The following is a 19063-nucleotide window of genomic DNA, read 5'->3' as shown; positions in this document are numbered from 1 at the left end:
GGAGGAACAGAGAGCGGGCAGGTCCCCCGTGCTGACAGGGCCGCAAGGTGGCAGAAGAAACATGGGTGGATGCAGAGCTGTCCCCGCGCAGATCCCCAAGCCCCGAGGGACCACTGACACCAAGCCCATACCGTTGGGCGTGGGCTGGCAAGGGCTCCGCGGGCCACTTGGCGCTCTGTCCACTGTACCCGTCCACCCCAACCGGGATTTCCACTTCTAGGAAAGTCCCCGCTTCTCTGAGCGCACACGGAAAGGTTCTTGCTCTTGGAAAGACTGGAAATCGCCTAATTGCTCATAAGTAAAAGATCAATTTAGAAGTTACAGAACACGTGTGTGTTGGGGTGGGGCCATGCACAGGGAGAGCGGAGGTCTCTGTCTTCACATGTTTTTACTCCAGTGTGCAGGTGTGATGCACACCCCCCTCCACCTGCCCCAGGTGAGATACACATGCTCCTCCACCTGCCATAGGTGAGATACACATCCCCTCCACCTCCCCCAGGTGCGATGCACACACCCCTTCACCTGCCCCAGGTACGATGCACACACACACACCCTCCACCTGCCCCAGGTGAGATATGCTGCACAAGAGCAAGTCAGGAGGGGGTGCCCGCCTGGAAAGATCGTGGTGGATGGTAATTGAGGGCTCTCACTTTTTACTTAAATTTCTCAGAAAGTCCTCATGATCCCTCAGTCTCGGGGAAGAGAGGGCAGAGATGGGGCCCTGGGGGAAGGGTCTCTGGATCACCGTAGTGAGGAGCTGAGCAGCTAGCCTGCGGGCTTTACCGCCAGACCCGCCCAGGCCACTCATGGGGCAGACACCTGGGGGAGGGACCAGCCTGGCCAACGCACCCCCAATACCTGCCCCCTCAGCCTGGAACATTCCCCCGGCCCCCGGAAGGCGCCAGAGGTGGGGCGTGCGGCTGGGAGCCGCTAGGGCCCGAGGGTTGGGGGGGGCTCCCAGCGGGCTGCCCTGTGACAGCTCCCTCCACGCTACCGGGCTGGGCCGGAGTAGGGAGCAGGAGGGCGGGCTCCCGCCCGGCTGGGGCATCCGGCTCCGCCTCCTCCTGGAAGGACTATTTAGCTCTGGAGGTGCTGAGGTCAGTCCCCTAGCGGGACCCCGACCTAGCGCAGGCCGCACCGGACTAAGGAGGCTCCTGGCCCAGCCCGCCGCCGCTTCTCCCCTGAGACCTGCTGGCCTGCAGACGGACAGACGTAGGTATGAGCTTGCCTGCCCCAGGCCTGTGCCCCTGACCACCAGGGCTTCCCAGTGTGCTGGGAGAGGGCTGGCTGCAGGTGAGGGCCCCGGTCCTCACACCTGCCTGGCTCCCTCCCCGCAGCCCCGCCCGCCATGGCCTGGCTCCTGACTGGCACCCTCGGTTGCATCAGCCTCCTCTACCTGCTGCTCCCGGGCGCCCTGTCCCGCAGCCTGGGCGGGAGCCAGCAGCCTGCCCCCCCAAGGTGAGCGGGGTTCACAGCTGCCCACGCTGTGGCCCACGGTGAGGCATCCCCCCAACATTCCCCAGCACTGGGGCCCCCTCCACCTACTGCTAGGGCTTTCCTCCTAAATCAAGGGCCCATGTAGGCCTTCAAATCCTGAGGGGGGGCAAGCGGCCCCTCCTCCTTTGTCTCCCCCCAAGGACACTTCCCCCATCCCCCACCCCCCTGTTGGTAGAGCCATCCCCTCAAGGAGAGGTCAGCCAGGAGAGGGAGGTGGAGGGATGCCCAGGACTGCCCACCTCTCCCACCCAGGGGAAGGGGGAGCATGTGGGCTGCGAGCATAGTGACCCACGGGGGCCAGTGGCGCCCTTTGCCCGGGGAGGTTCAGGTGAATGGACGTGGGACCTGGGCTGCCGAGGTGGCTGAGGGCCAGGACCCAAGCCCAGGGCTCAGAAGGCGCCGTGGGCTTCCCCTGGCAGCACTCCAGGGCTCTGGGGAAACTGGGCTTCCCCTGCCGGTGACCCCATGCCTCTGTGGAAGGGAGAGTGGCTGGGCTTGAGGGGGTCCCTGAAAGGTTGGGCCACCAGGTTTCCTTCCTCCCCCCCCACCGCAGGGAGCCCCCAGCCCGTGCCCCTTCCAGCAGCCTGAAGCCTCGATCCCCTGCGCCTCGGCCTGTGGCCTGGAAGCTACAGCAGGCCCTCCAGCCTCCACGGCGCACCAGCCGAGCCCCTGCCACGGGTCAGCCTCTCCGGGACGGCGCCCACCGACGCCGGGGCCCCCGCAGGTCCCGAGCCCAGCTCCTGCGGGTGGGCTGTGTGCTGGGCACCTGCCAGGTCCAGAACCTCAGCCACCGCCTGTGGCAGCTGGTGGGGTCAGCCGGCCCACGGAACGCAGCCCCCATGGATCCCAGCAGCCCCTACAGCTACGGCTGAGGCAGAGCGGCCCGTCCCAGCCGGGATGCTGCACCTTGATCCCGGAGCCCCCACCCGGCCCCCCGGACCTCCTGCAAACAGCAGTCCCCTGAAGAGCTGGCAACCCCCGAGGTGCTCCCTGCCCTACCCCACACCCACCAGGTTCTGTGGCTAGCACTGCAGCCCAAGCAGGTCCGCAAGCAGTCTGGGCTCCCGAAAGGGCTTTGGGGGCCCGGCCTCCCCAAGACATGGGGAGGCCGGGGCCAAGCAGGCACACCCGGCCCTCCCCACTGGGCCTGACCCCATCAGACTGAGCCCTGCTTGGCCTGTCCCGGGGCCCCAGCCTTCCCACCCCCGTGCCCTTGAGTCTGTGAGGGCAGCAGGCAAGGGGACCCCACGGTGGTCCCCATCCCCGGGGCCGGCATGAGGAAGGGCAGGCCATGCCGGGAACTGTTGCTCCAGTCGCCAACTCTGGAGGCTGAGGTCAGGGTCCAAATGGGGACCCCTCCCTGGATCTCCAGGCAACACAGGGGAGCCTGGGAGGGGGCACAGGGGGCGGGAGCAAGATCTCCCAGCCCAAACAGGTCAATGACATCACAGCCACCACCACCTCAAGTGGCTGGATGCCAAGCGAGGGTGGGGGCACCTCAGGCCTCCCAGTCTCTGTGAGCCCACCCTGCCCCGCCTGGGGATCCACGGAGGCGGCAGGCTTATGGAGAGTCAGGGAGGCAGATGGTCCTTTAAAAGTTAGAACGAGCTCTCGGGCCAGTTCTGTGTGTCCACCCCAGGTGGGTCCTCCCATGCGGGGCGTCCCTGGGGACTGTGCCCCCCACCCCAGCCACACAAGGCACAGCCCAGCCTCCAGAAAGGTGGTGCCTCGTTCATGGCAAACAGTGATAACAGTGCTCCTCCGCCAACATCTCCACCACCCGTGAGGTCAGCACTATCACTACCCCAGTCGAGGAGCAGAAGCCACGGCCACGGAGGTCAGGTGAGCTCCTCCTGCCAGCGCAGCGTCCACCCGTGGGGTCCCCGGCACGGGAGTCTTCTGGAGAAGCCCATCTGGGCTCCCACCCAGTGTCTGCTCTTCTAGCTGGGGACCCGCCTGGCCAGGTAAGGCTCCTGCCCTCCCTTAGACCCCGTGGGGACAGGTGAGGCTGCTTCCTGAGCTCAGGCGAGGACAGTCACAGTTGGCGTGGGAAAGGCTGCCTGGTGAGCAGAGATCTGAGGATGGCCAGGTGCTGGCAGTGCCAGGACCCCACATCCATGGGGTGGCAGGGAGGCCCCTGAAAAGCAGCTAAGAGGCTGGAACTGGTGTGAGTGACCGTGGGCAGAGGGGCCAGGGGCCTGTGGTCACCGCAGGGTGTCAGCAGGGCAGTGAGGAGGTGGGAGGGGGAGCCAGGAAGAGGAGCGGTCTAGGAGAGTCAAACCCAGAGAGTGAGGAGCACCATGTGGCCAGGTGCCCCACTCCCACTCCCACCCCCACCCAGCACCCAGTCCTGGGCCCCGTGCACGCTCATTCTCCGTGTAGAGTGCCCCTCCTCCAGGGTCAGAGCGGCCAGCCCCCAGGACACCCTGTCCTTGCTGAGGCTCTCCACAAGGTTGCAGGTGACAGACTGTTGAGCTCCAAGCATCCCTGCACCGTGACACGTGGTCACAGCATCGGACCTGCTGTCCACCTGGCCCCCGAGCTCCCGGCCACTTGGGGCACTGACTTGGTGCCCACCCAGACTGGTCGCGACAGCCCCCAAGCGGCCCCAGGGCCCCAGCAGCCGTCTGTCTGCCTCTCCCCATCGCCCCAGACAGTCGGCTGGTCGTTGATTCCTTCTACTCTAAGCCACCACCTGCTTTGGGGTGACAGCTCAGTCCCCTCCTCGGGGCCCCCACCCTTCCTCAGCCAACGCTTGCCCGGCTGCAGGAGGCACCAGTGAACAGCCCCCTCCCCACGGCCACAGCCACAGTAGGAGGAGACCCAGGGAAACTACCTCCTTGGGAGCGAAGCAAACAACACCCAATGACTCCCCATGTATTAGGACAACAGGTGGCACTTTGAAGGGGTCCCCGTGCTCCCCAGCTTGTCAGCACAGCCAGGAGCAGCCCCCCAGCCTTCTCGCCTAGTAAAGCTGAGTAGGGGCTCCGGCCTACATGCCGGGTCAGTCACTGCCCTGCGTCCCCCTGCCGCCTCTCTGCCCTGACCATACTCTGACCGCCCCCCCCACCCGCCGTCTTCCTGACATACCACAAGGACTGGTTCTGCTCCCAGTCAGCCTCCTTCCCTCGGAGAATGTCAGGTCCCAGCTGCGTGTGCCCGCCCCGGCCTGTTCCATGCTCTGCCCTGACCCCGACGGAGCCCTCACCTCCAAATCCAGACACAGGGCGCCCTCTTGACCCAGTGGCAGCCAGGCTGCTCCACAGGGCCTCACCCAGTGTTAGCAAGGATCCCCCCTCCTCGGTATCTGCCCCTAATGACTTCCCGTCCACGGACCTCACTCTGCTTCCTGGCAGCGGCCCGGCTGGATTCTCTCTCCCCTGTTGCAATAGTCGTGAATAAAGTCTTTCACCTTCATTTAGCGAGGCTCAGAATAACTTTTCCTAAAAGCCCCTGCCCTACGTGGAATCCGGGAAGCCTGAGGCTGATGGGTGGGGCCTGGGGTCTGCACACCTGTTGGGAGGGGCCTGCTGTGGGTGGGGAGGAGAGGGGAGGGGCGAGCAGGGAGGGGCAGGAAGGAGAGGGGGAGAGCTAGAGGCTGGGGGACACACGCTGCAGCCTCCAAGTCCCAATCAGGTAGGTGTCTCAGGGAGCTGAAGTCAGGGAGGGGGGTCGGGGCCGGGGCGCTGGGAGCTGCTCCTGTGCTGACACATTAACTCCCGAGGCCAGGAGGACGGTGGATGGTCACTCATTACCAAGGGCCAAGGCCAAAGGGCAAGGTGGCGGCTGGTCCCTTATGTAACCTGTGGGCATATATAGGGGCACGGCCTGCGAGCCTCTCCCCACTGCCAGCTGCTCCCTCGAGATGAAGGTGGCTGTGGTGAGTACGCCAGGCCCAGAGGAGACTCAGCCGGTGTCCCTCGTGGGAAGGAGCGGCTGCCCCCACCCTGTCCCCGCTGGTTCCCGCCAGTCCGCTGGCCCCGTTCAAAGGGCTCCCTCCCTCTGTCTTCCTCTGCTGGTTTAGGCTTAGCAGGGGCAAGGGTCAGAAGCCCCACCCCTGGGCCCCCTGCAGACCTGGGTCCTGAGGACAAGATGCTGGGGGCTGGTGCCAGGCGCTCCCACTCAGCATCCTGCACACCCCGGCGTCACCCCGATTGGGCATCTGGCTGACCCCCTGAGCCAGCTTGTCTCTGGTGGTGCGTGCGCTCTGGAGGGTCCGTGCCCCGCCGTGCCCCAGCCTCCTCGCTGCTGACCCCTGTCAGGCTCCGGTGTCCCCAGGGGGACGTCCTCACTTCCCCGTGGGGCCGGCATCCCCGCGAAATGGGTTTAATCCTCCACCCAACCAGGGCCCAGACCCTTCCCTGGTCTACAGGCCAGACATGGACCCAGAGAAAGCCAAAGACAAGGGCAGCTTCCGAAACTACGAGGTAAGGACGCTCCCCGGGCCGGGCCCGCCCCCCACCCCATCTTCCCTGGGGGGGGCAGCACCTGCCCCTTTGCACACCGGGGGGCCCCAGCCAGGGAGGCTGGAGCAGCGGCCCCGGCTATGCCGGTCGGGGCCCCGCGAGCCTCCTGGCGGCCCCTCTGGCTTGCAGGCTGGCCCGCTCCTGGACCGGGTCTTCGCCACCTACAAGCTCATGCACACCTATCAGACGGTGGACTTCGTCAGGAAGAAGGTACTTGGCAGCTTCCTGGGCTGCCCATCCCCGCGGCCCCCAGTGGGATGGCTGGACGGGGCCTGGGTCTGACCCAGCCGAGCCCATGGCCATGCTGCCCCCCCTTCCGGCCCTAGCACATCCAGTTTGGGGGCTTCTCCTACAAGAAGATGACTGTCCTGGAGGCTGTGGACATGCTGGATGAGCTGGTGGACGAGTCGGACCCGGATGTGGACTTCCCCAATTCCTACCATGCCTTCCAGACGGCAGAGGGGATCCGGAAAGCCCACCCTGACAAGGGTGTGTCTCCCTCCTCCCCCGCCCCCGAGGTGGGGTGGGTGGGAAGAGGGGTCTGTGCCCTTTCCTGGCCTCACCCTTGAGCCCCAGGCCACCCCTCCCCGGCCCTCGTCTCCCACCCACTCTAGCCGGCTCTGTCCCTGTCCCTCCCAGACTGGTTCCACCTCGTGGGGCTGCTGCATGACCTGGGGAAGGTCCTGGTTCTGGCAGGGGAGCCGCAGGTAAGGGCAGGGGGGTGGCCGGGTGATGCTGGGGCAGCCCGGGCTTCGGGCTCTGGAACCTGCCGGGCCGGGGAGGGGGGGCAGGCCAGTCACCCCCTCCACGGCTGCATGTCCCCAGTGGGCCGTCGTTGGAGACACCTTCCCCGTTGGCTGCCAGCCGCAGGCCTCTGTGGTTTTCCGTGAATCTACCTTCCAGGACAACCCAGACCTCCAGGATCCTCGATACAGGTGCCCCCCACCCCCAGCCGCTGGTCCCCCTGTCCCACGGGCTCCCGAGCCCCTCACCCCCTTCTCTCTCCCTGCAGCACCGAGCTCGGCATGTACCAGCCTCACTGCGGGCTGGAGAATGTCCTCATGTCCTGGGGCCACGACGGTGAGGCTGCTGGTGGGCCGGTGGTGGTGGTGGGGGGGGGGCCAGATGGGACCCTGGGGCCTGGCTCTGGGCGCCCGATGGTGACCCCCTGTCTCCCACAGAGTACATGTACCAGGTGATGAAGTTCAACAAATTCGCTCTTCCCCCGGAGGTAGGTGGGAGTGTAGGGGGGTGGTCAGCCGGCCTGCCCCCGCCTGAGAGCATGCCCCGAGTGCGGTGCTCCTGCCCTCAGGCCTTCTACATGATCCGCTTCCACTCCTTCTACCCTTGGCACACGGGCGGCGACTACCGGCAGCTGTGCAGTGAGCTCGACCTGGCCATGCTCCCCTGGGTGCAGGAGTTTAGGTAGGGCCAGCCCTGGGGGGTGGGGGCGGGAGGAGGGCCTGGGAGCCCGGGGGGCCTCCTCACCACACCATCCCCCTCCTGCCGCAGCAAATTTGACCTGTACACCAAGTGTCCCGAGCTGCCAGACGTGGCCACGCTGCGGCCCTATTACCAGGGCCTCATCGACAAGTACTGCCCCGGGGTCCTGAGCTGGTGACCAGCCTGCGCCGCTCCCACCCCCGCCCTCACCCCGCCCAGGCCTGCCCAGTGCCCCGCTCCACCTGCACACCCACGGCCAGCGCCCCCCGCCTGACCGCTCTGCTCACTGCCAATAAAGACATTGCAGCATCTCGAGAGTGTGGGTTCCACGCCGCGGGGATCCCGCCGCCCCCGCCGCCCCCCGGCCCTGCTGCTCGCCCTTCCAGCTCCGGGGTCACTTCCTGGGTTTGCCTGCCCATCCTCACCTTGGCGACGTTGGCAAGCGCTCTGGGCCCAGTGTCCTTAAGAAAACAAGGTGAAGCAAAACATTCGGTAGCTAGAAAAACAGGTTATGGAGAACCTCGTGGTGGGAGGAGCGGTCAAGGGCAGTGAAGGCAGGCGAAAGGATTCCCCCGCCCCCACCCCCCGCCCGGCCCGGGGGCGGCCAAGCCTCCTCTGCGAGCGGTTTCAGGTTTCGCCCCCGCCCCAGGGCTGGTGCTGGCTCCCTCCCTCCCTCCCTCCCTCCCTCCCAGCAGCTCATTTCTCGGAAGAAAGTGGATCCTTGTCTCAGGGACTTTCCCTCTGTTGGTGTTTTGCTGGCGGCGTCCCCACGGAGTCCGAGGTTCTGGGTGGCCCCGTTCACTGGTATCCCCAAGAGGCGCCCTGAGATTGGGCCCCGGCGGGTGGGCGCAGGAGGGCCTGGAGGCCGCAGGTGCCTGTGTTCTGGAAGCCACCGCACTTGGATTAGAGCCCGAGAGGCGGTCGCCTGGTCAGGGCGCGGCCCCCCGGCTCCCCGACGGGCTCCCCAACGGAGAGCAGTGCCCCGTGGTCCGTGTCTGCGGGCCTCGGCTCAGCGCCCTGGAGGCGGGCAGTGCTCCGATTCGGTGGGAAAGTGTGCGGATTTTGGCCTATTGGGGCTGTGGCCCAGGAGTCACCGCCGCCGCCAGGGTTGGGGTAGAGCTTCAGGAGGGTCTGCTCTGCCCGCTGCTGCGACAGGACAGGCTGTGTTAGGTCCATGCGTTTCTGTGACAAATTACCGCAAATTTGGCAGCTTGAAACAAAACCTGATTCTCCTGAGTCGCGGCAGCCAGAGGCTGAGATGGTGGCAAGTGCTCGGCAGGGCTGCCATCCCGCACAGGCTCCAGGGACAATCCGCCCGCGCTGGTGCCCCGCGTGTGGCCCGCTCCCTCAGGACCCGTCTGCGTGACCCAGGGGGATCCCCTCATCCCAGGATCCTGACCTTGGTCACATCTGCAGGATGCCTTTTTTAAGGCATTACATTCACAAGTTCCAGGGATTTGATGAGGATGTGTTTTGGGGGTGCTGTTCTCAAGCGCCCTGGGAGCTTCCCTTCCCCACTCAGAGGGTGGGGACACCCGGAGGAGTCTGGCGGCTCTGGGTTGGTGGGCAGCAGGTTCAAGAAGCGAGGGAGCGTCCACAGGGGCAGTCTCAAGGCAAGCAGATCTTTGCATTTGCTGCTAGAACCTTAAAAGTTTGGGGGCGCTGGGCTGGCTCTCATAGAGCGTGTGGCTCCTGTGGCTCGTAGTCTTGGGGCCGTGAGTGTGAGCCCCCCTCCCACTGGGTGTAGAGAGCACTTAAACAAGGAGCATCTTACACAGAGGCCCCTAGGGGGTCCAGGCACCGTCCAAGGGGTCCCCGGCCCTTTCATATTCACAGACTCAGTGTTCAGTGCTCACCTGCCCATGCCCCCGCCGCCCCCCTGCCCTGCTCCGTCTTCCAGGTCACTTGTCCTTCCTTCTGGAAACTTGCTTCCTCCATGGGCAGCCCCTCCACACTCCCTCCCAGCCGGTGGGCTGAGGCTGGGCAGGTACACGGGGCTGAGGGGTGGTCCCTCCCTAGAGCTGCTTCACGGGGTGCTGGGGGCCACTGTGGAGGCCAGAAGTACGGATCCGGGGGAAGGGCCGTGGAGGGTGAGCCGAGGCCCCTCTGCCCGCTCTGAGGGGGCTGGCATGAGAAAGGGGGCTCAGTGCGCTGCATCTCTGGGCCCCAAGTCAGCATCCTGGGCCCAGCCTGGGGAGCCTCCCCACGGGCACAGCAAGAGGGGCCATGTTGGCTCCTGTCCCGGGGTCCCCAGGCCCTCTCCAGTCTCCAGGCCACCTCACACGGCCCCGAAGCCAACGGCCCCATAGTCTGTCCCCGCCGGGGCACAGTCAGGCCTCACTGGGCTCCAGGGCTTTGGGGCAGCTGAGGAGCCTGCGGACGGGAGTGGGCTGCCTCTCTGCAGAAACACCCCCCCCCCCCCCCCCGCCCCTGACCTCATCCACTTTGGTCGAGGCCCAGAGGCCCGGGCTCAGCCTGCGGGCGCCCTTCCAGCCAGGCGCTTCTGAGCCGTCAGCTCCCTCTGAGCTGTGGGCCGCAGGCAGCACCCTGCAGGGGCTCGCTCATTCTGGGGCCGCTGGAGGCGGACAGTTGGACAGCCTGGAGCGTCCAGCCCGCGGGAGCCCAGGGCTAATGAACAGCCTTTGCTGCTCTGGGGGTGGGGGACCCCAGGAAGTCAGGGACAGCAGAGGCAGGATGGTCCTGGGAACAATGACAGGGCGGCAGGCGGGTCCCTTGGTAGATAGTGTGCGCCACTCTTGGTCTCGCGTGGGGAGTTCCAGCCCCACAGTGGCAGTTCACCCCGGGGAGAAACCAAACCAAACCGACCTATGTCACTCTTCTCGCTGAAACAGGTAGTGAGTTTATTTTTATAGTTAAATAGAATTAATGAGTAAATATTTAGGGAAATCTCTCAGCTTAATTTTCCAGGTGGTAATTTTTTTTTTTTTTTTAGATTTTATTTATTCCTGAGAGACACACAGAGAGAGGCAGAGATACAGGCAGAGGGAGAAGCAGGCTCCATGCGGGGAGCCCGATGCAGGACTCGATCCCGGGACCCTGGGATCACACCCTGAGTTGAAGGCAGACGCTCAACCACTGAACCACCTGGGGGTCCCCGGCCAGTTGATTTTTGACAAGGTTGCCAAGACCATTCAATGGGGAAAGCACTGTCTTTTCAATAAATGGTGCTGAGAAAACCGGGCATCCACGTGCCGAAGAATGTTGCCAGATGCCTACCTCACACCATATGCAAAAATTAACTTGAAAAGAACCAAAGACCTAAGCTATGAAACTCTTGGGGGAAATCTTCATGGCTTTGGATTTAGCAATGATTTTTTTTTGCTATGACACCAAAAATGCAAGCAAGAAAAGAAAAAATAGGTAAATCGGACTTCATAAAAATGAAAACCTTTTGCACACTGAAGAACACCGTGAAGGGAGTGAACAGGCAATCTGCAGATGGTAAAACATTCACAAATCCTATATTGATGAGAGATTCATATCCAGAATATATAAAGAGCTACAGCTCATTAACAAAAACCAAACAGTTGATTAAAAAAAGGCAAAAAAAAATAAAAAATTAAAAAATAGGCAAAAGACCTGAATAGACAGGTCTTCAAAGATACACAAATGGCCAAAAAGCACACGAAGATGCCCAACATCATCAGTCATTAGGCAAAGGCACAATCAAAACCACCACGAGACATCATTTCATATCCATTAGGATGATTATTACAAAAGAAAGGGAGGGGATCCCTGAATGGCTCAGCGGTTTCATGTCTGCCTTTGGCCCAGGGCGTGATTCTGGAGTCCCAGGATCGGGTCCCCATCGGGCTCCCTGCATGGAGCCTGCTTCTCCCTCTGCCTGTGTCTCTGCCTCTCTCTATCATAAATAAATAAAAATAAAAAAATCTTAAAAAAAAAAAAGGGAAACCACCAGTGCTAGTGAGGAAGTGGATAAATCTGAACCCTGGTGCATCCCTGTGAGGAGGGAACGTAAAGGTGCAGCTGCTCTAACCGACAGTTACTGGTTCCTCAGGAAGTTAACGGGACCTACCAGGTCCTGCCAGTCCACTCCTGCGCGTGGACCCAAGATAACTGAAAGCAGGGACTCAGGGATCCCTGGGTGGCGCAGCGGTTTAGCACCTGCCTTTGGCCCAGGGCGCGATCCTGGAGACCCGGGATCGGATCCCACGTCGGACTCCCAGTGCATGGAGCCTGCTTCTCTCTCTGCCTGTATCTCTGTCTCTCTCTATCTCTCTGTGTGACTATCATAAATAAATAAGAAAAAATTAAAAAAAAAAAAAAAGAAATGAAAGCAGGGACTCAAACAGATGCTTGTATGTCGGTGTTTATTTAGGTCATTCACGATAGCCAAAAAAAAAAAAAGGTGGGAACCACCCAAATGTGCATTGATGGATAAGCGAATAATCAAAACGTACAAACGCACGATGGCATGGTATCTGGCAGTGGGAACGAGCTCTGGCCATGCCACCTCGTGACTGCATCTTGAAAGCACGGTGCTAAGTGAGAGACGCCGAAGCCAGACAAAAAAGGGCACAACCTGTGTGATTCTACTCAAAGTGTCCAGAACCGACGATTCCCTAGACCTAGAAAGTACATCAATGGCTGCACAGGCCATGGGGGGGGGGGGAGCGGTTGTACACGCCAGCTAAGGGGATGAAAACGCTTAAAAATTGACCAAAGTGGTGAATGCACAGCTCTGTGAATCCACTGACAGCCTCTGAATCATGCATTTTTAAAATCTTACTGATTTACGTGAGAAAGAGAGAGCATGAGGGTGGGGGGGGAGACTCTCAGGCAGACGGTGCTGGGCACGGAGCCCGATGCCGGGCTGGATCCCATGACCTGAGCCAAAATCCAGAGCCGGACCCCTGGGGCGCCTGGGTGGCTAAGTTAGTTAAGCCTCTGACTCCTGATCTCAGGGTCCTGGGATCCAGCCCCACATTGGGCTCCCCGTCGCCGGCACGCACGCTCTCTCTCAAGCAAATAAATAAAATCTTAAAAAAAAAAAAAAAGAAAAAAAAAGAAAAAAAAGGTTGTTATAGGAAACAAGACAAAAACCCAAGAAATTCGCAATTTAAAAGCCTGAAGAAAGATCAAAAGGAGCAGCTTAAAATTCTATCCATAGTATCTCCCTACACAATACAAGAAGCATAAAAAATCAATGAGAAACAGGTTAATTATTCAACAAGCAGTGCTGACAATTCTGGCTGCTTGGGGGAAAAAAAACTGTTTCTGTGTTTCACATCATGATGAAGTCCATTTCCGATGGATTAAAAAGGCAAATGTAAACAAGGAAACCTTCAGGATCTAGAAGAAAAGACGGGCTTCCGGGCGGCCTGGCGGGGAGGCTGCAGGTGTGGGCCTCGGCTGGCAGTGGTGGGGACGGGGGGGTACGGGACGCGGGGCCATCAGGGCCATCACAAGGTAGCTGCAGAGCTGCAGACGCCCGCGCTTGGGTCCTTCACTGTGGTCCGTGCAGTACCGACTGCCGAGGCCGTGCCTGATGCTTAAAAGGCACTGCTTAAAAGCAGGATTTTCCACCAGTTTGCAAAACTTACTATAGGAAACTCGCCGGAAGAACAAGCTGGACTCAGGAGGGTCAAGACGCAGCAGGGGAGGGGGCGCCCAGGTGGCTCCGTGGTTGGCTGTGACCCCAGGGTCCCGGGATCGAGTCCCGCATCCGGCTTCCCACAGGGAGCCTGCTTCTCCCCCGGCCTGTCCTCTGCCTCTGTGCCTCTCACGGATAAATAAATAAAATCTTAAAAAAAAACAAAAAAAAAACAAAACTGTAGACCACCTCACCCTGGGCATTTTCACTGTTCTCTATAAGGTGGCTTTTTTTTTTTTTATTGCCAAAGTCTAATAACAGGGAAGACTGTCACGCTTATACGTGAAATAGAATAAATAACCTAGAAGAAATCATGGATGAAGTAGTCATTTAGTCACTTGATGAGCATGGGCTGTACAAGCATAAAAATAGTAAGAATCAAAACTTCAAACATAGTATGAATTCAGTTCCATAAAACAAAACCAACGTTGGTGTGCATGCCTCCTTGCCATGAGTGTGTGTGTAAAGCGGGAGAAACAGAACTCGCTTTGCTTTATTTTGCTTTCTGTGTTTTTAAAACAATATTCTCCACAGTGAACATATTACTTTCATCTTCAGGAGATAACGTGTTTCATGACACACATATCCCAAAAAATCCTGAAGGCAAACAACACGTTTTTGAATATTTTTTTTTGTTTTGTTTTTGAATTTTAAATACACAACTGCTTTAAGCACTTGGTGGGATTTGGAATTCAAGTGGAAATCAATGTACAGATCATTGGACGTAAGAGCACATTTGAGGGATCCCTGGGTGGCACAGCGGTTTGGCGCCTGCCTGTGGCACAGGGCGCGATCCTGGAGACCCAGGATCGAATCCCACGTCGGGCTCCCGGTGCATGGAGCCTGCTTCTCCCTCTGCCTGTGTACACTCTGCCTCTCTCTCTCTCTCTCTCTGTGACTATCATAAATAAATAAAAATTAAAAAAAAAAAAGTTTAAAAAAAGAGCACATTTGAAGGCACCAGCAGCTCAGGACGTCGGCCACCGGTGGCCGTGGGCACAGGCCGCACGAGTTCTGTTTGAACTGGTCAGAGGGGAGGGTTTTCAGTGCCACGATGGGGAAAGACCAGTGGCCCTCGGGATCAGAGCACAAGGTGGGCCGGGGAGGCTGTGCCACAGGTCCTCCGAGGGCAGTGCCCTCCTGGCCGCAGACCCCCGGACAGACCCGAGGCTGCTTCCTGGGGGTCGTGGGTCCTCCCTCCCCCTCTGCAGGGCTCTCCTTCCTCTCCCACGCCCCCCCAGCACTCCGCCGCTCAATGCTCCCGATGTGGCGCCTGTGGTGCCCGCCCTGCCCGGGGAGCTCCGGGGCTCTGACCCTTCAGCCGCTTCCTGGGACGAGGAGGCAGGGGCAGGAAAGAAGGAAGGGGCTGGGTCCCGGTGCTCCCAGGCCTCGGGCACTCTGGGTCCCACAGTCCCACACGGCCACCTCGCGGACATCCCGTGAGCGCTGGCGGGCCGGCCGGCCGGGCCATGCTGGAGCTCAACCTCATGTCTGTTTTATGCAGGACGTCAAGCCGGGGAGAACCAAGGCCTCCCAGAAGCCAGGGAGCGGTCAGCGGGACAGCATCTGTGCTGTGTTCCCCGCCAGGGGCAGGGACGGCCCGTGTTCTCAGGGCTGTGAGGTGGAAGAAGACAGCAGACGCGTGCTCAAGCACAGAGCTGCCTTTATTGATCCTGGGCCGCAATGCCCAGGGCTCAGGGTGTCTTCCCTCCTCCTCCCTTGCGTCCTCAGCTGGTCAGCCGCAGCCCGGCCAGTGCAGGGGTGGGGGCTGGGGGCATCAGACCTGGCTCCCTCCAGAAGGAAAGGGCCTCCCACAGTCCTGGTTAGTGTCCTGAGAAAGACCCCCAGCTGGGTCACCTGCCCACCTCGTGGTGGAGGCCGAGGGTGGGCTGGGGAAGGCCCCGGTCGCGCAGGTGTTGGGGTGGTGGGGCCTCCACACAGCAGGGGGGCCAAAGCCTGCCCTTGGGGACCGCACCCCAACCTGCACCTGTCCCAGCACCTGTCGGCTAAGGCACGCTGGCTGCATGTGTCTTGCCGCGGAAGGCCAGCGGCGCGCTGGGGACCCGACCCTCTGGACATGTGGCTGACGGAACGTGGCTACTTTTTCCTCCTAGGAGCCTGAGCGCTGCCGCTGCAGTTGTCAGGGGCGGGAGCGGCCGCTTTGCTGGCAGGCCCGCAGTCCTTCTTAGGGGCTGGCCTGTGCTTCTCCTCCTTGGCCACAGGGGAGGCGTGGGGGGGACGGGGCCCCAGCAGGGCCTGCATGCCCCTGATGGCCCCCACTGCGGCGAGGAGCCCCCAGAGCAGGGTGGAAGCCTCCAGGGGTGACAGCTGTTTCCGTATCCAGTGGAGGGCCTGGGCCAGGGCGTTGCCGGAGCTGCGGGCTCGGGGCGGGCTCTTGTCCTGTGGATGCAGGTTTGACAGAGGCCCATGGAGACCAACCCCGAGGGGGGACCACCCACCACCTCCCCCCACTAACGCCTTCCTACCTGGAGGCCAAACTGTCTGAGCAGCGCGTCCAGCAGGGGGTCCCCTAAGGACACCGGGGGGAAGAACTCCTCGACCCACTGGCGTCGCCACCACTGGCTGCAACAGGGCGGTATGTCCGGGGGCGGGGCACTGAGCCCGGGCCCCAGCACCCCTCACCCCGGTGTCCAGCCTTACCTCTGCTCTCCAGGATGTGAGAACCAGTACTTGTAACGTTGAGCCCGCACGTAGGTGGGCGGCTGCTTGTGGAAGGGGTACTTCTCCACGTCGTTCTGGATGAGGCGGATCACTGCAGAGCAGTAGAGGTCAGCACAGCCCTGTCTCCCCCGGCCCCTGCCTCCCCTTCTCACACTCTCTGCTCCCCCTGGGGCCTACCCTGCCAAGACCCTCCGCCTCCCCATCTGCCGGGCCTCACCAGGCTCCCTGCCCTGCAGCAGGCGCAGGACCAGGCTCGTGAACCAGGGGCTGTGCGAGTGCGGGCCCAGAGCAGCGAACCACATCTGCCAGTCGAGACGGGGCTGGTGGGGTGCCACGACGGGGGGCGGCCGGCTCAGGTTCCCCGGCTTGTACATAAACTCGATCTCCTGCCCGGCACGACAGGTGAGCATGACCTGCTGGACCCGATGGACCCTCTCTGCCTCCCTCCCTCCCTCCGTGGGTGCCTCCCTGCCCTGGGGGCCTGAGGCAGGGTCTACCTTCCAGTGCTGCCCGTCGTAGCTGCCTTCCAGCACCACCTCGGGCCGCCCACCCAGGCCGGTCATCCGGCGGAAGAGGCCGTAGGAGTTAGCTAGCTGCAGGTGTTCCACGGTGCCAAACAGGCGGTGGGCACCAGTCCAGAGACGCCCATGGGTTGAGGGCTCTATGTAGGAGTATGGCACCTGGAGACAGGGCAGCAGCTCAGTGCTGTCCCTCCAGCCCCCACCCCCCTCCCCGAGTGCTACCCACCAGGCTGATCACAAACAAGGCCACCGTGGCAGTGCCAAAGATGAACAGCTGGACTGCAGTGCAGAACTTCCTCAGCCACCCTCGCACCTGGGTCCACCTGGGGGGCGGGGGACCCAAGTGCCGTCAGGCCTGCCCTGCATAGCTCTACCCCACCCCCTCGGACCACATACCTCCAGAAGGCAGTCAGCAGTTCCCAGCCGAGGGAGGCCACCCCCAGCCACATGGTGGGCAGAATCACCATCTTCAGCCACTGGGAAAACTGGTGGAAGGTAAAGGCTGCAGAAAGAAAGGAGTGTGAGGAGGGCAGTCCAGCCTCTGCCCCTGGCCCCCCAGCTGGTACTCACTGGTCGTGGAGTGAACAGCAAGCTGCTCCCAGTCAACCTCCAGGCCGAAGTAACGCACGGTGCCATAGGCCAGCAGCCCGTAGATGGTACATTCCAGGAGCAGGGCCAGCAGGGCCAGCAGTGATCTGGGCCAGGCTGCTGAGCAAGACAGTCACAGGTGGGCTGGGGTCACTAGACGAGTGTTGGAGGGCAGGAAACTTGCTGGTGGGCAGTCGGGCTGAAGATGCCTGGCTGTCCGGGACAAGCTGGCACTCACAAGCGGGGGTCTTTCTGCAGCGGCCGCTGTCAGCCTCAGCAGTGAAGTTCCCATCGTCCAGGAGGGCGGTGGTGAGCACCAGGGTGAGCAGATTGAAGAAGTTATAGTTGCCAGTGATGATGATCAGGACTTGCAACAAAACCTGGGGGAGGACCCATGCTAACTCCCAAGGCCCGCCCCCTTCCAGCCCTTCCAAGTCCCTCTGCACCCCGTGCCTGGGCCTCTCTTGCAGGCATCACATCCCCTCCCTGTCACCCCCCTGGCCGTCATGCTCCCACTCCAGCTGTCCCTTACTCCCTGCTCATACCTTCTGTGGCTCCCCGTCACCTGGAGAAAGCCCAGGCTCAGCAGCCTCTGCTAACCTGACTTCTCCCAGTGAGGCTGAGCCCTGCCCCACAGGTTTGCCTTCATACCCTGAGGTAGCCTGTTCCCTGCTCATGAGGCCTTGAGTGCTCCCAGCAACCACTCAATCCCGGCAGGACCCCCTGGGCAGCGCTCACAAAGGCCATGTCCCGTCAGATGGCTGAGGTCCCCACTGACCTGGGAGTAGAAAGCTGCCAGGCGCAGGCGGTGCACAGGGGCAAAAAACAGTGGGGGGACTGCAATCTCGATGAGGAACGTGGCCACCACACTGAGTTTGTGCAGCCAGATAGGCAGGTGGTGGGCGAACCAGGAGGCAGGCGTGGGCAGGCACTGGGTCTCATAGTGGTAGGTGAGGGCTGCAAGTGACAAGGGGTGGTCAGAACGAGACAACCCCCAGCCCTGTCCCACGTCCAGGACGGGACGCTCACCAGTAAGCCCCCACCACGCGGGGCAACGGCTGGTCAGCTTGACCACGCCCGAGGCAAACATGAGGCGAAACAGCAGCCAGCGCACAAGCCAGAAGGGGAGGGCTTCATGGGGCGATGCCCCTGCCAGCCCGCCCTGGGGGGTCTGCTTATGGCAGGGGGGCTGCCTCAGGGGGGCCACCAGCACGGCCAGGAAGCCAGTCTCCAGCAGTAGGGAATCCCTATGGGGAGAAGGAAGAGCACAAAGGGCCCCTCCCCATCAAGGCTGCTCCCCTCCGAGGGTCCTCCCTGGAGAGGCAACGGTCCCCCGCCTCCCCGGCCCCACCTGCTGCAGCCCCACACCGAAGTCACTCACCACTGGAAGTAAAGAAACACCTGGCCCACCTGCAAGGAGAAAGGCTGTCAGGGAGCAGGTGGTGTCTGCAGAGGCAGGCGGGGCCAGGGTGGACGGGGGACTGAGGTCCTGACATGGGTGCGGGTGGCAGCAGGCAGCCCCACTTACCTGGCAGGCCGACAGGTAGGCAGCCCAGAGCAGCAGGTAGACGAAGAGGTTGCGCAGCGGGCGCAGCAGCAGCGCGCCCAGGGCCAGCAGGGCGCCCAGCAGGCTCAGCAGCTCCAGGCCCTGCGCGGTGTCCAGCCCCAGCTGCGGGGCCTCCCACAGCAGCGTCGGGGTCTCCCAGAGCTGCCGCCAGCGCCCCTTGCCCTGCGGCCGCAGCGTCCTCCGCGCAGGCAGGATGCCCTCGGCGCCGTACAGGCCTGCGGGAGGGCGCGTCAGGCTCCCCCCCAGCGCGCCGGCCGGGGCCCGCACCCCCCCCCCCCGCGGACCCGCCGCAGCCGGCGACCCGGGCCAGCGCCCCCGCTAGCGGAGCTCACCCGGGCCTCCCGCGTCTGCTCTCCCACCTGCCCACCAGGTGCGCGCCCACCGCGCTCAGGGGCCGCGACCTCTGGGAAGCGGGTCACCGCACGCGCCCTTCCCCCCGGGCCGGCGGAGCGTCGGCGGGGCCGTGAGCGGACTCAGGGAGCGGGCTGGGGGCGTCCCCGCGGGGCCCTCACCCGGGATCTGCGTGTAGAGAGACGCGAAGGCCAACGCGTAGACGGCGGCCACGCCCTGGAGGAACAGCCGCCGCGGGAGCCCGGAGGTCGCCATGTCCGCTACGCGGCCAGCTGCAGACGCGCCCGCCGGACGCCCCGCCCCGCCCCGCCCC

At 62.4% G+C, this 19063-nt stretch overlaps 3 protein-coding genes across 7 annotated transcripts; 2 read left to right on the top strand and 1 right to left on the bottom strand.

Annotated features, from left to right (window-relative positions):
* The first annotated feature begins 15 nt into the window (after positions 1-15).
* Positions 16-3130, top strand: ADM2 (adrenomedullin 2). Of its 2 annotated transcripts, XM_077914004.1 has the most exons (3): positions 673-1216; positions 1338-1458; positions 2051-3130. In XM_077914004.1, exons 2-3 carry the CDS (start codon positions 1349-1351, stop codon positions 2367-2369), a joined length of 429 nt encoding a protein of 142 aa, XP_077770130.1. In that variant the 5' UTR covers positions 673-1216; positions 1338-1348; the 3' UTR covers positions 2370-3130. The 2 variants fall into 2 exon arrangements, with proteins under 2 accessions (XP_077770129.1, XP_077770130.1); XM_077914003.1 differs by lacking the exon at positions 1338-1458 and having other exon boundaries at positions 16-1216; positions 2051-2371.
* Positions 3131-3325: 195 nt separating this feature from the next.
* On the top strand, positions 3326-7717 carry MIOX (myo-inositol oxygenase). 3 transcript variants are annotated; one of them, XM_077914001.1, is made up of 10 exons: positions 3326-3461; positions 5844-5924; positions 6093-6173; positions 6290-6452; positions 6603-6670; positions 6789-6898; positions 6976-7043; positions 7145-7194; positions 7276-7388; positions 7476-7717. In XM_077914001.1, the coding sequence occupies exons 2-10, from the start codon at positions 5877-5879 to the stop codon at positions 7582-7584; spliced, it is 810 nt and encodes a 269-aa protein (XP_077770127.1). In that variant the 5' UTR covers positions 3326-3461; positions 5844-5876; the 3' UTR covers positions 7585-7717. The 3 variants fall into 3 exon arrangements, with proteins under 3 accessions (XP_077770127.1, XP_077770126.1, XP_077770128.1); XM_077914000.1 differs by lacking the exon at positions 3326-3461 and adding an exon at positions 5299-5377; XM_077914002.1 differs by lacking the exon at positions 3326-3461 and adding an exon at positions 5317-5377 and having other exon boundaries at positions 7339-7388.
* A 6970-nt stretch (positions 7718-14687) lies between these two features.
* LMF2 (lipase maturation factor 2) lies at positions 14688-19056 on the bottom strand. 2 transcript variants are annotated; one of them, XM_077913950.1, is made up of 14 exons: positions 18912-19056; positions 18361-18614; positions 18214-18242; positions 17862-18079; positions 17611-17789; positions 17071-17212; positions 16815-16952; positions 16641-16746; positions 16471-16567; positions 16221-16403; positions 15941-16109; positions 15703-15814; positions 15528-15624; positions 14688-15441 (listed from the first exon to the last, which is right to left on the bottom strand). In XM_077913950.1, exons 1-14 carry the CDS (start codon positions 19003-19005, stop codon positions 15139-15141), a joined length of 2121 nt encoding a protein of 706 aa, XP_077770076.1. In that variant the 5' UTR covers positions 19006-19056; the 3' UTR covers positions 14688-15138. The 2 variants fall into 2 exon arrangements, with proteins under 2 accessions (XP_077770076.1, XP_077770077.1); XM_077913951.1 differs by having other exon boundaries at positions 16815-16949.
* Between the last annotated feature and the right edge of the window lie 7 nt (positions 19057-19063).

This window comes from Canis aureus, chromosome 11 (assembly GCF_053574225.1).
Source record: "Canis aureus isolate CA01 chromosome 11, VMU_Caureus_v.1.0, whole genome shotgun sequence".
Taxonomy (NCBI): domain Eukaryota; kingdom Metazoa; phylum Chordata; class Mammalia; order Carnivora; family Canidae; genus Canis; species Canis aureus.
Note: the sequence above shows the minus strand (reverse complement) of the source record. Positions and strands in the feature narration are given on the sequence as shown.

Excerpts from the sequence above, each read along its gene's own strand:
- ADM2 (XM_077914003.1), top strand. The coding sequence starts at position 807 with ATGGGGCAGACACCTGGGGGAGGGACCAGCCTGGCCAACGCACCCCCA. Across the intron at positions 1,217-2,050 it reads CTGCAGACGGACAGACGTAG|GGAGCCCCCAGCCCGTGCCC; the intron begins GTATGAGCTTGC and ends CCCCCACCGCAG.
- MIOX (XM_077914000.1), top strand. Across the intron at positions 6,671-6,788 it reads TTCTGGCAGGGGAGCCGCAG|TGGGCCGTCGTTGGAGACAC; the intron begins GTAAGGGCAGGG and ends GCATGTCCCCAG. Across the intron at positions 7,044-7,144 it reads CATGTCCTGGGGCCACGACG|AGTACATGTACCAGGTGATG; the intron begins GTGAGGCTGCTG and ends TGTCTCCCACAG.
- LMF2 (XM_077913950.1), bottom strand. The coding sequence starts at position 19,005 with ATGGCGACCTCCGGGCTCCCGCGGCGGCTGTTCCTCCAGGGCGTGGCC. Across the intron at positions 16,404-16,470 it reads CCTTGTTTGTGATCAGCCTG|GTGCCATACTCCTACATAGA; the intron begins GTGGGTAGCACT and ends CCCTGTCTCCAG. Across the intron at positions 15,625-15,702 it reads TCACATCCTGGAGAGCAGAG|CCAGTGGTGGCGACGCCAGT; the intron begins GTAAGGCTGGAC and ends GCCCTGTTGCAG.